Source organism: Castor canadensis, chromosome 8 (genome assembly GCF_047511655.1).
Source record: "Castor canadensis chromosome 8, mCasCan1.hap1v2, whole genome shotgun sequence".
Classification (NCBI taxonomy): Eukaryota; Metazoa; Chordata; class Mammalia; order Rodentia; family Castoridae; genus Castor; species Castor canadensis.
In genome coordinates, this window is record NC_133393.1 from 139,448,384 (window position 1) to 139,463,171 (window position 14,788).

Below are 14,788 nucleotides of genomic sequence, written 5' to 3' on the forward strand. Positions count from 1 at the left end.
TTATAGTTTTATTTTAAGAGTAAACAATGAACACATGGAAATCATTTCAAACAGTCCTTGGCACATAATAGGTGCTTGTCATGTAATACTATTATTTTATTATTGTTGTTTTTATTATTATTAATTACCCCTGTGAATAATGCACTAATGGTACTAAAATCCATAATTCTAAATGGGTCCTAGGAATATGGTGGAAACTTTGGAGGGTGGGGTGGGAGAAGGCAAAGTTCCCAGAGTGGGGTGAAGGACTAGGAAAGAAGTAAAAAGGTAGAACAGGAAGCCAAGAGCCCTGGAGAGAGAAGGAGAAAGGAATTCAATTTAGGCCAAACCAAAGGGACTTGTGGGCCAGCATGTTACCTTAAACTAATTGAGTCAAGTGCATTGAAACCTGACATACCCAGGGCCTCCATGTCCTATGTTTATCATCCATAATAGACGAGCTATTTTTGAAAAGTGGTAGCAGTGAGTATCAGGACATCCATATCCTAGTAGAACCTCTGTCTGCCTATCTCCTGTTTGGACAAGAGTCTGATTCAGGAATTGCAAGGGCACATGCAGGTCGATCAGATCAAAGAGCTGAGAATCCCAGAGTCCTGACACCACTGTGTTCGTCTCTTGCTGAGCCACCTCTGAGACTGGTGCCTCCAACAATTATTTATTGAGGGCTTACTCTGTGTCAGGTACTGTTCTAGGGGAACAGTAAGGACAAAAATCCCTACCCTTAATAAACTCAAATTATATAAAATATTAGAAGTTAATAAGTGCTAAGGAGAAAAATAAATCACAGAAGAGCTGATGGCAGGGATGGGTGAAGATTTTAAATATAGTCACATACCACATAACCACATTTTGGCCAATGATGGACCACATATACGATAGTATTCCCATAAGATTATGATGGAACTGAAAAATTACTATTCCAAGTGACACTGTAGCCCTTGTACTGTCATTGTGCAACACATCATTTATGTGCTTATGTTGATGCTCTTGTCAAAAACCTAATATCCTGCCACTCATACAAAAGTATAGTACATACAATTATGTAGTGTAGAAGACTTGATAATGATAATAAATGACTATCATCTGTATTTACTGTATTATACCTTTTCATGATTTTTAGTGTTTTCATTCTATTATCAAAGCAGAAATGTTACTGTAAAGCAATAGGCTGTGTTAGGCAGTCAGCAGCCTCATACATCTCATGTCTATCAGGTCTCATTTTCTCTTGTGCTTCATTTAATCATGTGTTGTTTTGTCATCATGGCCTTAGGATCAACAGGTTATACCATATTTGCACCAAATGGTGAAGTGTGTGGTAGGCTACCCCACTAGATTTGCATATGTATATTCATATGTTCACACAATGTCCAAGTCACCTAATGACAAATTTCTCAGGCATATCCCTGTCATTAAGCAATGCATGACTGTATGTTGGCTACAAAAAGACATAGAAAAGATCAAATTTGGGTGAAAATATAAAAGAGATGATGAAGCAAGTTATTTAGGTGTCTGAGAGAATAAAGTGATGCAAGTACTTCTAGAGTTTGAAAGACTTCTCTGACTGATTTGGTGTCAGGGAACCCTTGAGGTCACTCTGCACACAGGGGAACTCAGAGACCAGATGGCAGGACTGTCTGCAGGGGTTAGCATGCCAGCCTCCCCACAGAGACTAGGAAAGGACGAGGGTGGCAAAGGTAGGGGGATAAGCACTATCTGCTGCACAAGGTTGCCATGGGCACTAGAATTTAGTGTTTTGGCCCCAAATCCACAGATCAGCATCACTAGCCTGAGTCAGGATACCTACAGAGCTGAAATCCCACCTTGGTACCACCTTACCTCACTTTCTCCTTGGCATCACTGAAACTCTCAGCCACATAGTACAAGGGTTGGAACTCTGTGACGCTGTACTCTTGGGTGGCTGTCTTCTCCAGATCCAGGGGCAGGAGCTTTGGTTTGTCTGACAAGCAGTACTGTAGGCACCCACAAAAGTTTTCCAATAAATCATGCTCAGTGATCATCCCACAAACCATCCACATAGCTGCTCTCATCTCACCCTGGTTCCTTCCACACCCAAGCCCAAACACAGTAAACTAAGTTATTTTATACATACTAAACTCAACCCTTCATAGCTCATCTTCATGAAGCCTACAGTCCAGATAGAAAATGATAATGCATTCCAATCATTTTCAAGTAAGATGATTGGCAGACTCTGTGGGAGCAAACCACATTTTCTGGCCTGTGTATAAGACTATATGCACAGGTCTACCTTGGGATCAGGAGGTCCCTCCTCCCTATATCCCTGTATATTGTATTTGAATTTCTACCTCTAACACCACAGCTGTAATCAAATCATAGCTGCTAAGGTACCAATTGTTGGAGGATGAGCCCCTAGCTTATATCTCAAAATGTATGCATCTGAGATTTCAGCATTACCAAGAGAATGAGGCTGGTCTTCTGAACCTACCGCTTTTTAATGCCATCATTTGTTTCTGTTAGGACCATACCTGTAATTCACCAAAGGATGACAGGAGCCCAGCACCATATGCCTTTATGGAGTCTCCTTGTTTACAGAGCCCAAACTCCACAGTGAACCAGTAAATCTGAAATAGAAAGACAAGCTGAGGGCATACCCCAAGGAAGGGAAAGGCAGCAGATACCTGAGGATCAAGGACAGGACTCCCCAGATGCAGTCTGTGCAGATCTGCTCTCTGAATCAATGTGACCTTGGGTCATTTCTCTGTGTCTTGTGTCTCACCCTATTCAGTCACCTGTTTAATCAAAAATGGTGGAATCCAAGGTATGATGGAAAGCCCTGCAGGGTACTAAAGAAGTCCCCCCAAAAATACTCCCAACATATTCCTCTGTTTATAATGGAAATTCTATTCCTTTTGCTTTTTCCTCTGTAAGATAAACTAGAGTGATATATTTATTCCTAAGCTGTTTTAAACTGTATTCAGATAACTCCATCAGGCACAGCAGTGGGAGGGGTTTAGGTAGCTAACATGATGTTCTGAGTTCCAAGTTCATTTATTTCTAGAGTTGGGAAATTCTATCCAGCTTTTCAGTCTCCTTAAAAGCTGGGTTTTGCACCTCTGCCACAACTGACATTTAAAAATTCATGCGACACAAATTTGACTCTTTAGAATCTTGTTATATCCTTTTGAGATGAACAGAATATAAACTATTGTGTCCATTTTTAGAGATGAGGAAACAAAAGACACTTGTCTAGAGTCTCAGAGCAGATGGCTGGTGAGAAAAGACCTGGAAATATTTAGCCTTTCTGATGAACTCAATTCATAAACTTGCAAACTGATGTAACTTCATGATAGATTTTCATTCATTTGTGGTCCCTAATTCCAAAATAAATTTTATTTTTTCTAACTTATTAGAAATATGGCTCAGCACCTGGGGAGGGATGTGCTGAAATTGGAAAAAGGCATGAAATTGGAAAAAGGCATGAAGAATTCTATGCACATTTTCTGCTTCCATAGCTTGAACAGATGAGTGTTCTCAGAGTCACGTGACAGAGGGAAGTGTTTGACAAAAATGAAAAGCCCAGTCCCATTTCTACTTTGTGTCTGAAAAAGGAAAGATGCTAATGCTGACTAGTGCAAAGGCAGAGATGTGATTAGTTCCTTTTCAAAGCTGTGAATCCATTCTACTTCATAACACACTTTATACCAACAGATTTCCAGGGCTACTGGTGTTTGCAAGAACACTTAGTTTTAAATTATGTGCAAACATCTTCATGTGACTGACTTAAAGATCACCCTATTAAAGAGAAATCAAAATGCAATGTGTCATTTGTACAAATGTAAACTGCCACATTCTGATTATTCTTCCAAATGGCATGACTTCTAGGGAAATGTCAAATCTTCAAAGACTTGAGGGCCATCGCCCTTAGAGCTCCTGCCATCTCTCCAGGGAGAAAAGAGACTTACCGTGGCAAGTTTCTCAATGTACTCATCAGGTGCTCCCAGAGAGGCGAGGCCAATTTCCTGCATGTGGAGAAGGATAGTCACTAGCACAGCCCATTTCTAAACCGTACCCTCAGCATTAACCTGGTACTTGACCAAGGAAGGTGATGAGTGCCCGGATGTCTTCAGTGGGCCCAGATAGGTCCTTAGTGTTCTTTCAAGTCTTCCCTGGCCACACATCACAGATCTCTAAATCAGGGGAAACCTGTCTTGACTCCCTTGAGTATTACAAATGAAGAAACTGACAAGAGAGGTGACTATCATGGTCACACAGTTGGTTAGTATCTAAAGCATCATTTCTTGACTCCAACCCAGTGATTATTCTCCCACAGCACAGTGGAACATTCCTGGACTATGGGATGAGTCTTAATCATGTACCTTGAAAATACCAGAGGAGAACTGTGGAGAAGTGGTTGACATTCTTTGACATATACACAGTCAAAGTCCCAACAGCCAGATTCCTCTAGTGGTTTGTCTGTTACAGCATATGTTCCAGCATGCTGTGTGTGTGTGTGTGTGTGTGTGTGTGTGTGTGTGTGTGTTTTTACAACTACATTCATTCATTCTAAAAATATTATTGAATGCCTTCTCTGTGTCAGGTAATACACAAAATTGATAAAGATCCTTGGCTTGTGGTTTATAGTAGAGACAGACAATAAATAATAAGTATATACATATCTATGAAGGTGGCAAGTTCTTTGGAAAGAAGAAATAGAAGGAGAAAGGGACAAGGAGCACTTTGAATTCTAGGGAATCTGGAGAAAGCTGCAATATTAAATAAAGTTCCCTGGTAAGCATCATTGAAAAGGTGATATTTGGCAGGGACTTGAGTGAGGTTGTTGGTTCTACTCACGTCTGAGGGAAGCACACTATAGACCAAGCCTACAGTGCAAAAGCTCCCTAAGGAAAGGAAACATAGTTTGGTTTGATGAACAGAGAGGGACTTGTCTGACTGGAGCAGAGGAAGTGACGGGAAGTGTAGGTGATATCAAAGAGAGATCCTGACAGCAACCATGTAAGTCCTTTTTGGACTTCTTAGGAGTTGGATTTTTCCTTTCAGTGAAGTAGGAAGTCATTCCAGGACTTTGATCATAGAAGGGAACAAGATCTAATTTATGTCATCAAAGACTCATTCTGACTGCTGTGTGAGAATAGACTGGGGGGGTGTTGTTCAAGGGTAGACATAGAGAAAAGAGGTGTCCTGGAAACCCCCATTCCAGAGCCAGAGAGGTGCTTTCATGCAGTGGGAAGCAATTCTTGGATTTATATAAAAAATAAGTGTTCTCAGAAAACTTTCTTTTTGGCAGTACTGGGGTTTGAGTTCAGGGCTTCATGCTTGTTAGGCAGGTGCTCTACCACTTGGACCACACCCCCAGCCCTCAGAAAACCTTTTTAAATGACTCTTTGCCTTAGGACTGTCCAGATCAATGTTGGAACCATATCACACTGAGAGTCCCCTAGTTTCTATCTGTTGACTTCAATTATCCACTCCTCTCTGGCATTCTCCAAAATGCAAATGGCTTAAGAAGAATTGCCACTTCATCTATAACTGAACAGAATAACTTCTCTTGGTAAAAACAAAAAAAGCCTATTCTCTGTGGAGAAAACTGAAAATTCTCTGGTCACAACAATAAGTCCCTGTTTTAAACTCATCCTGAGTAATCGAGGCCATCTTGGTTCTACATGAAGAATGAGGAGGAAGACAGGAATGAGCTGTAACTACACCATCAGTGATGATGCTTCCACAGTTAAAGTTCAACTAATCCCTAAACACTCCCACTTCTAAAAGTCCAACAGTCTCCGAGCTCCATAATTCCTAAAACCTCACATGGTACTTTTCTTGGTTTAGAGAGTCTGTGTCTTACAATTGCAGTTCTCCCTTACTTAGAAATGAGTTTATCTTTTTGTTTGACTTGTTTCTTTCAAACATGAATTGGCAGCCTTTTCATTCAACAGTGGAAATATTCTTTCCAAGTGATGGAAAATGCTTGTAAGAGTCACCCACAATGAATCTGGAATGTGTACTTTCTCAGCAGTTACTCATGGGTTATCCATTTGGTTGTTAGTCTTCCTTGTGAAGAACAAAATTAGTAGGGAAGGCTCCTTACTGCTTCATTCTTGTATAAACAGAGGTATAGGGTGGCCTGGAAACTTGCCCTAGATTACACAGCGACAGAGTTGGGGACTATAGGTACATCAGAGCCATAACCCAATCGTCTAGGATCCCAACTGCCCAACCAGGTTTTTTAGGTGGCCTCTCATTGCCTGAAGAGAATTAGAAGATTGTTTTAACTCATTCAAGAGAATTTTTTAAATGTTGTTCACTACTGTAAAACATGAATCAAGGTCTAGATTGCTGCTTTGATGCTGGTGATGAGAAATTTGTCTCTTCTTATGTTTGTTTATTTATTTATTTATTTTGTCAAGTACAAGTCAGATCATTGGCATTGAATTCATAGCAAAAATTCTCCCACCTAATTCAAGAAAATGCACAAACAAATGCCTAACAACATAGTAAGTGTCAAAGTCTCTAAAGAGAGCAGGGGATAGAAAGTACCAGAAGAACTTGGAAGAAGGTGAGGTGACTTTTTCATAGATGAAAAGGCACTTAAAGTACATGTGGTAGGATAAGTGAAATTAACAGTAAGCAAGACCCCAAGCTGTGCTACTATTCTTAGATGGGATCATAGAATTGAACCTGGTTTCCATTCTTGCAGAGGATATAAGGGCCCCTCTGTAGACTCAACTCGTTCAAACAATCCAGTGCAAGCCCTTATAACCAAGGCTACAAAGATCCATTCCTTACCTGTGAAAACTGAGCAAAGCTACGATCTGAAAACAAGGGCACATGTCCCAACAGCTCATGGCAGATGTCACTGAAAGACAGAAAGTACAAAGCTTGGAGGGGTGGTGGTTAAAACAGGCCAGACTCAGTCTTTCTACATGAAGAATGAGGAGGAAGACAGGAAGTAACACATTTAGGCTTATGACTTCATTCTTAAGAATAAGTGATATGCAGAGCATGAAATCAATTGAGACAATGTAAAAGAGAAAATGAAGAAGGGGGAAAAAAACAAAGGACAGGCAGAGGGAAGGACACAGAAGCCAAGGGTCCTGTCCTATTTGGAAGTTCATAGCTCTGACTTTGGAACTTGAATGGGAGGGACCTTTCATTCCCACTGCTCAGGGTGATCTGAATCCTTGGTTCACAGGATGTCCAAATGTGTGTCCAAATTTGGTCTATTTGGACAGAGAAAATCCCAGAATAGATGAATTTCACTTTTAGTACTACCATTAAATAATCCAGGCAACTAGTCTTGTGAATCAGTCTGCAATAAAACCAACTTCATACTTAGAGCAAGAAGTATGAAGTATGACTGGCAACTGGTACCTGGAGGACATTACTCACGGTTCAGGTGTATACATGGGCTTGGATCCATGTCTGATGTACTGTGTGCAATGAAAGACTCGAAAGGCCAGGCCACCCAAGAAATCTCGAGAAGACAGCAAACCAGCCACAGGTCGGAGGCGGAAACCTGTACAAGCTGGGAAGCAAAGAAGAACAAAAACTCAAAGCCCATTGTGGCAGAGCCAAGAGGATGTAAGGACCTTTAGGTAGGAAAGCAGTACATACAAATGCCCAGTAGTGTGGTCTATGACTTGCTTTCAAATCTCTACTTTCTAGTTGGCTGATTTGGGTCAGGTAAACTCGCGTGTCTGAGCCTTAGTTTTCTCATCAGGAAAACATAGATAGATACTACTTAGGAATATTCCGAACATCAAAGGAGTGATGATGATAAAATATTCATCACATAACTTAGTTCATTGGAATGACCAGTAAACTTCCCTTTCATGATTGTTTGTTTGGATAAAACACTTGTTAACTACTTTTCATGTTTTCAGAATGGGAGGAAATTTTTCACTACAATTCCTACGGGAAGAGTATGGAAGGAGCACTTGCAGCTTCTCTACCGTACGTCATGTCCACACCATGAGGAGCGGGGGAAGAGGAAAGGCACATTCTCAACTTAACCCTTCTTCTATTGCTCCTTCTCTCTTGACTACCCCCAGAGGAGCATATTCTGACCTGTCTTGACTGTGCGCTATGAATTGGCCAGTAAGTTTCCCTTCATCAAGGGAAAAAGTATTGGGAAGTCCACTTTGACCATACATCTATCTATACCAAATTCCCTAAGTAGCTTTCCCTTAAAGCTAACATTTTGATCACCATCTCTATGGTCTCTACATTGGTCTCTGGATTTTTTCTGAACTTAGAAGAATAATGACAGCAATAATGAAAAAAAAAATCTAACACTATGTATTGCCTACCATACGTCAGACGCTATTCTAAGTATTTTACATGTGCTAACTGATCCTTTCAATAGCTCTGGGAGGCAGATGGGGAAGCTGATCCACAGAGAAGTTAAAGCTCTAGCACAAGATCATAGACCATGGGCAGTCTGACTTTAGAGTCTGTTTTCTTAGTTATAATTATATAACTCCCCAACTGCTAGTCTTGCTGTTTTACTATTCTTATTATTAGCTATAGCATCAGAAGTAATTAGCTAAGAAAGTCTTTGGGACCTCCTTGTCCCTTGCCTCATGCTCTCTGCATCTTCAGGCCAAAGCCTACTCTGTGTGGACTCTTGCTCTTCTCTTTATCTCAGAAATAAAGATTCTCAAAAGAGAAGGAACCCAAAAGGTAATCTAGCTCAATCCGTTCCAGTTACAAATTCCATCCCTGCCATCTGGATTCCTGGGTCTTTGTCCCAGAGTTGTCCTTCACTGCAAGGCTCTGATGCACAGAAAAGTCTTCATTTTTGTAAACCTGTGATCTGTCTCCCTACTTTTCCTCATTCTACCCAGCACATAGTAGGTGCTCTTTTTTTTTTTTTAAGGTACTGGGGCTTGAACTCAGGGCCTACATCTTGAGCCACTCACCAGCCCTTTTTGTCTTATGTATCTTTGAAATAGGATCTTGCAAACTATTTGCCTGGGCTGGCTTCGAACCACGATCCTCCTGATCTCTGCCTTCAGAGTAGCTAGCACAGGAGGTGTTGAACATGTATTAATTGCTTATTTTGTTTTGCCTTTCCTGAATTAACACTTTCTTGTCAGAAAGAAAAACACCTATCTCTCTTGGAAGTGAGGTACAGAGGCCCAGCACCCAGGTAATGTATTTACCCACGTAGCTATTCTGACTGCAATTCAGTCCCAATTCTCTGAGCAATGACTATAGGTGCAGCACTGTGCTCAATGCTTTCATGTGCAAATGTCTTATTTCATTCTCACAATTTTCTCACAATCTCCATTTGACAGATGACAACACTGAGTCAAGTTTTCCCAATCAAAGAAGGTCAAAGGCAGGACACGTACCAGATCCATAAACTCAGAGGTCAGGGCTCCGGACACTGCCCTACAAAGGGTACATTCTTTACACAAATTCACATCATAGCCATCTCAGAACAGTGAGAGCTGTAAGAGAATCCTGACTGGGCACCCTGGACTTTGAGAATAGAAGAAAATACTTTTCAAGCATGGGTGTGTGGCCAAATCCATGACTGATGCCCTTGCTTGGGTTCCTGTAGACTAACAATGGAGGTGAGAGGGAAGACAAGGTATAGTGCAATTCAGCTCTTCTTAGGAGACAGCCTACATGTATTACCACAAGCACACCACTCACACTCACCTCCCTGTACTTTCCTCTCCTTCCCTCTCCTCTCCCCCAACCCTCCCCACTCCCTGCAGGGTCTTGACCCTGGTGTGGACTTACTCTGCAGGAACTGTGAAACATCTTCCAGCTGGGGAATGTTATCTTCACTGAAGCCACAGTACTTTTCCAGAAGTGGAAAAATGTGATTGTGCTCATAGCAAGCGTGGGTTTTATACAAGGACTTCAGAGTTCTGAACACCGTCCCCCATGTCTTCTTCTCGTCCTCTGTATATTCCACCCGAGGGATGGGCTGCCCACTAGAACACAGGATGAAATAGTTGTCTCCAGTGGGGCAGGAACTGAGCACCCAACACAGTGAGGTGCAAAGAGGGAATGGGCACCAGTATTTGTGAGCTGTAACCACTAAGAAGAATGTTATTTGAAAGAGGAAAATTCGACTTCCGGATACAGGAAGCTCAGTTGTTTTAGTTGCCACATGAGAGACAGATTTAGTTAATCAAACATGCAAGCTCTCACCTCACCCAGCTGCACTGAGGATTTGCTCCCTCTCTGGTAAACCATGTGGCCTTCCTGCTCTTTGAGTACTCCAATCAGTAACCCAGGGTAGAAACTCATTTAGGGGGCCAGGTGAGAAACACACAAGTACAGTAAGAAGAATGGGGCCTGAGACAATGGAAGGATGCATCCTCTTTCTCCATGAAGACATCCAAGTTCAGTGAAAGCAGCATAGTGTCTTGTGTTATGTCCACTTAAGCAATTAACTGTGGGCTAAGCTTGATTTAATAAGTGGGCCATGAGTTTAGAACTCCCTTGTTTATTGGGTGTCCACTTGCTGGATTTGATGTTTCTATGTCTGGGAAATTATGAAGGTATTTAAACACATGCTAAGTTTCCACAATATGTATATGCATGTTTGTGTGTGTGTGTGTGTGTATATATATATATATATATATATATATATGATATACATATATATCAAGACATCATGTTTGTATACCATAAATATATTTTGTACTTGTCAAAGAATTTCTAGGTCAAAGGTAAAAAATTATAAGTAAATAAATATTGAGATGGGGATAAATAAACACATGCTAAGGTATAAGATACATGTCCCTGAACCAGACTTGTCAAAGAACATATGTGGGACCCTGCCCCATAAATCCTGAATGTGTTAGGGAGGGGAAGGCCCAGACATCTGGATTCTAATAAGCTCCTCAGGTGACTGATGCAAACTGCAGTTTGAGTCATTACTTTGAAAGGGCCTGAGCTGTGTTCTGAACAGTGAAAACAAATAAGCACCAAACAAAACTTGACCTCAAAGACCAGTGACTGTTCGTGGGATGCAGGCTTGTTCCCCTTACCAGGGACACAGAGTCTGGGACAAAGTGGGACTGTTTACCTCAGAATTATGGATCTGGTTCCAAGCTAGGTCCTTCCAGCTTTCAGAGTTGTAGCTCATCCAAGGACAACAAAGCAAAGTGACTGTTATTTTCCACAGAAAGGTGGGCAGGGTTGGAGGGTAAAGACATATTTTTGCTTAAGAACTGAAAGCAAGACCATGGCCAGCAGGGATTTGAAAGTGCATCAGGTGAGCCTCTGTCTAAGAATGAACCTATTTCAGACTAAGTGCTGATGGAAGAGAAGAAAAAGGTGTTGGAAATGGACGGAGACTGGTCAACACTTGACCCTGCCATTTCCTAACTGTGTAGCTTCAAGCAGTTTAGCAAACCTCTCTGAGCTGTTTCATGGACTAATCAGAAGTTACTATTTGCAAGGTATAGGTAAGATTATATGAAATATTATGTATAAAGTACCTAACATTGGAACTGACAAGTACTCATTGCACAATTGATCAATGCAGAGAACACTAGAGTGAGAATGAGACACTGACTCCAGAAAACCAGAGAAGTGATTGAGAATAACTTTGGAGATAAAGTTTAAAACCTGTTTGTGTCACTTATTAGTTATATGATCTAGCAAGTTACTCATCCTACTTAATCTTTAGGTTTTTTTTTAATGAGGAGTTATTAAAACTAAGCAAAGTAACACTGCAGAAAGCATTTAGCAAGCCCCAAACACATAGGAAGGCCATAAATATGGTGTTCTTGTTGCCTCTGTGAGAAGGGCTCTTGCCTGTGCCTGATTTGATGGGGCAAATGTGAAGACAGAGAGATTGCCATGTTCTGTGATTCCTGCTCAGCAGAAGCCAAGGCCCAGTTCTGGAATCTTCCACTACCAGGAGCCATTTGGAAAAGAACATTTTCTCTGGAGGTCTTTGCATTTTGGAGGTGGCTTTGTGTTCAGTATGCACAGTCCCAGAGCCTCCTCCATCTTGCTGACACTGTCAAAGCTGTTAAAGTGCTTTTGCCTCAGCATTCTGGATAACTTCTGAGTTTCTTCTTGTGCGTCTCTATTCTTATTCCTTTAACTTAGGAACAATGCTGTCCTTAAAAGCCTAAGTTTCTCATGGCAGGATTTATGTAGTTCCCAGGACTCAAAATACCAAAACCATTCCGTTCCCAAACAACATACTTGATATTTGCATTTTCTTTTGGCTAAAATAGGGGAGGGGAGGAGCATAGAATTGTGAACAGAAAAACAAAAATCCATCCTAAACTTGCCGTTCAGAGCTGAGTCAGACCAGATAAAAATTGAACACCAAAGCTAGGCTGGCTTGGAATCTCCAATGATTCATTATTTTAGTAATAATAACTCCTCTTAAATGTCATTTATCCTCCTTTTCCTTCTTTCTGGTTTAATGTGGAGAAGACCAGAGGCTGTTCCATTCAGGACTGGGCCTTTTATAATTATTTCACGTTGCATAACTAAGTGACAAAGCTTGGGAGAGAGCTGGGTCCCAGCACAGTGGTAATTACATTTTGTCTGATGGCAATTTTAAACACGTGTTACTAAAAGGAGGATTTACACACACGCATGTGCACACTCACATGCACACACACACACACACACACACACACACACACACACACACACAAGGCAAGATGCTCTCTGTTGGCATTTTCCAACCTGAAGCAAGAGAGATGGATGGTGAGCTAGGGGTATCTTCTCTTTTCTCCCCAGCGGGTGAGACTTACTGGCGGTAGCTGTAGGCTATGTCAGCAAACTGCTTCCGTCGTGCTCGGTACACAGGATCTTTAAAACCCTAGGAGAGAGGAGTCACTTGATGACTCAAGGCTTGGGGGAGAGGCCAGGAGTTCTTGAGCTATGACTGCATGTGTCTCCTTCCCCTAATTATACCCTAAAAATAAAGTCTCAGTTAAACTCACGGCAAGCTCTCTCACCACATTGTGAGTGACACATTCCCAGCGGCACCTTCAATTCATTGGGATTCCAACGTCTATAGGTACACTCTAGTCTTTAAAAAAATCTACAGTGTTTCCAACTTCTAAACCTGCCGAGTTAGGCAAAGCAAGTAGGATAGGTGTCCATGATGAGGACTTAACAATATCCCCTTACATCCAATGGTGTGTGTCTTGCAATGCATCCTAACTTCTTTTTTTTTTTTCATTTTATAGCATAAGGGGCTGGAAGAGTGGCTCAAGTGGTAGAAAGCCTGCCTAGCAAATGTGAGGCCCTGAGTTCAAACCCCAGCACTGCAATAAATAAATAAATAAACAAAAATAAAAAGGACATTTCATTAGCATATATATTCATTGTGTAGGGGGGATTCATTGTGACAATTCTGAATAGTCTTTCATTGTACATTGGTTAGATCACCCCCACTAACCACCCCCTGCAACCTGCAACTCCCTCCACACCCCACTTAAAGCAATTGCAAGAACTTTAATCATTTCATTTCATATATATATATACAGCCCACCAACCATATTCCTTCACCTTCATCTCCTTCAACCCCCCTACCCATCCCACAAGGACCACACACACGGTACCTATTTTACAGTCCTGTCTTTCCTTTTTAATTCCAAAGTCAATGTACAAAGGGGTTTTTCAATGTGTCTCAGCTGCGATACTTAACTTTTGCCAGTCCAACCCCCTCTGTTACTCTGCCTTACCCCTTCCCTCCCAAACCCCCATTATTCAACAGTTTTTGTTACATATTATTAAATCCTCTATCTGCACAGATGTAATGCATTTCAATATTGTTGGTGCTCTATCATTCTCTTTTCCTCTCCCTCCTCCCCTGAGTTCCATAGAGTAGTTCCACTATTACAAACATATTCTACATCTAAGTTTGCTCATGATCAAATTTGTTTTTATGCATGCATTTATCTTTTGGATCTATCTTCCACATATGAGAGAAAGCATGTGGCCTTTGTCTTTCTGAGCCTGGCTTATTTAACATGATGTCCTTCAGTTCTATCCATTTACCTTCACACCACACAGTTTCATTCTTCCTTATGGCTGAATAACCCTCCATTGTACATATGTGTACATTTTCTTAATCCATTCATCAGCTGTAGGGCATCTGGGTTGTTTCCATGGCTTGGCTATTGTGAACAGTGTTGCAATAAACTGAGTGTTCAAGTGTCTCTATTGTATCCTGACTTACATTACTTCAGGTATATGCCAAGGAGAGGTATCGTTAGATCATGTGGCAGTTCTATTTTTAGTTTTTTAAAGACTCTCCATATTGCTTTTTGTAATTGTATTAATTTATATTCCCACCAACAATATATAAGGATCCCTGTTTTGCCACGTCCTCAACAATGTTTGTGATTGTTTGTGCTCTTGAAGACAGCCTTCCTAACTGGGGTGAGATGAAATCTTGGGGAAGTTTTGACTTGCATTTTTTTATGTCCAAGGAAGTTGAGCACTTCTTCATGTATTTGTTGGCCATTTGTACCTCTTCCTTTGAAAATTGCCTATTCAATTCATGTGCCTATTTCTTCATTGGGATGTTGATTCTTTGAGGGTTAAGGTTTTTGAGTTCCTGTAGATTCTGGTTTTTAGGCGCTTATTAGATGAATACCTGGCAAAGATTTTCTCCCATTCTGTGAGCAGTCTGTTGATACTAGTGACTGTTTCTTTGGCTGTGTAGAAGCTTTTTAGTTTGATGCAGTGTCATTTGTTCATCCTTTCTATAATTTGTTGAACCATTGGCATTCTATCTAAGAAGTTGTTGCCTATACCTCTATGTTCCAGTGTATTTCCTATT

The 14,788-nt window shown here is 41.1% G+C and overlaps 1 protein-coding gene across 1 annotated transcript in view; it reads right to left on the minus strand.

The window, feature by feature from the left end:
- Nucleotides 1–14,788, minus strand: part of Pah (phenylalanine hydroxylase) — an 82,570-nt gene that overhangs the window by 4,783 nt on the left and 62,999 nt on the right. The window contains exons 5-11 of the mRNA XM_020181087.2: nt 12,747–12,814; nt 9,751–9,947; nt 7,387–7,522; nt 6,784–6,853; nt 3,942–3,998; nt 2,505–2,600; nt 1,837–1,970 (exon numbers count right to left, since the gene is read on the minus strand). Of these exons, the coding sequence (XP_020036676.1) occupies nt 1,837–1,970; nt 2,505–2,600; nt 3,942–3,998; nt 6,784–6,853; nt 7,387–7,522; nt 9,751–9,947; nt 12,747–12,814 (758 nt within the window). The remainder of the gene's footprint in view (nt 1–1,836; nt 1,971–2,504; nt 2,601–3,941; nt 3,999–6,783; nt 6,854–7,386; nt 7,523–9,750; nt 9,948–12,746; nt 12,815–14,788) is intronic.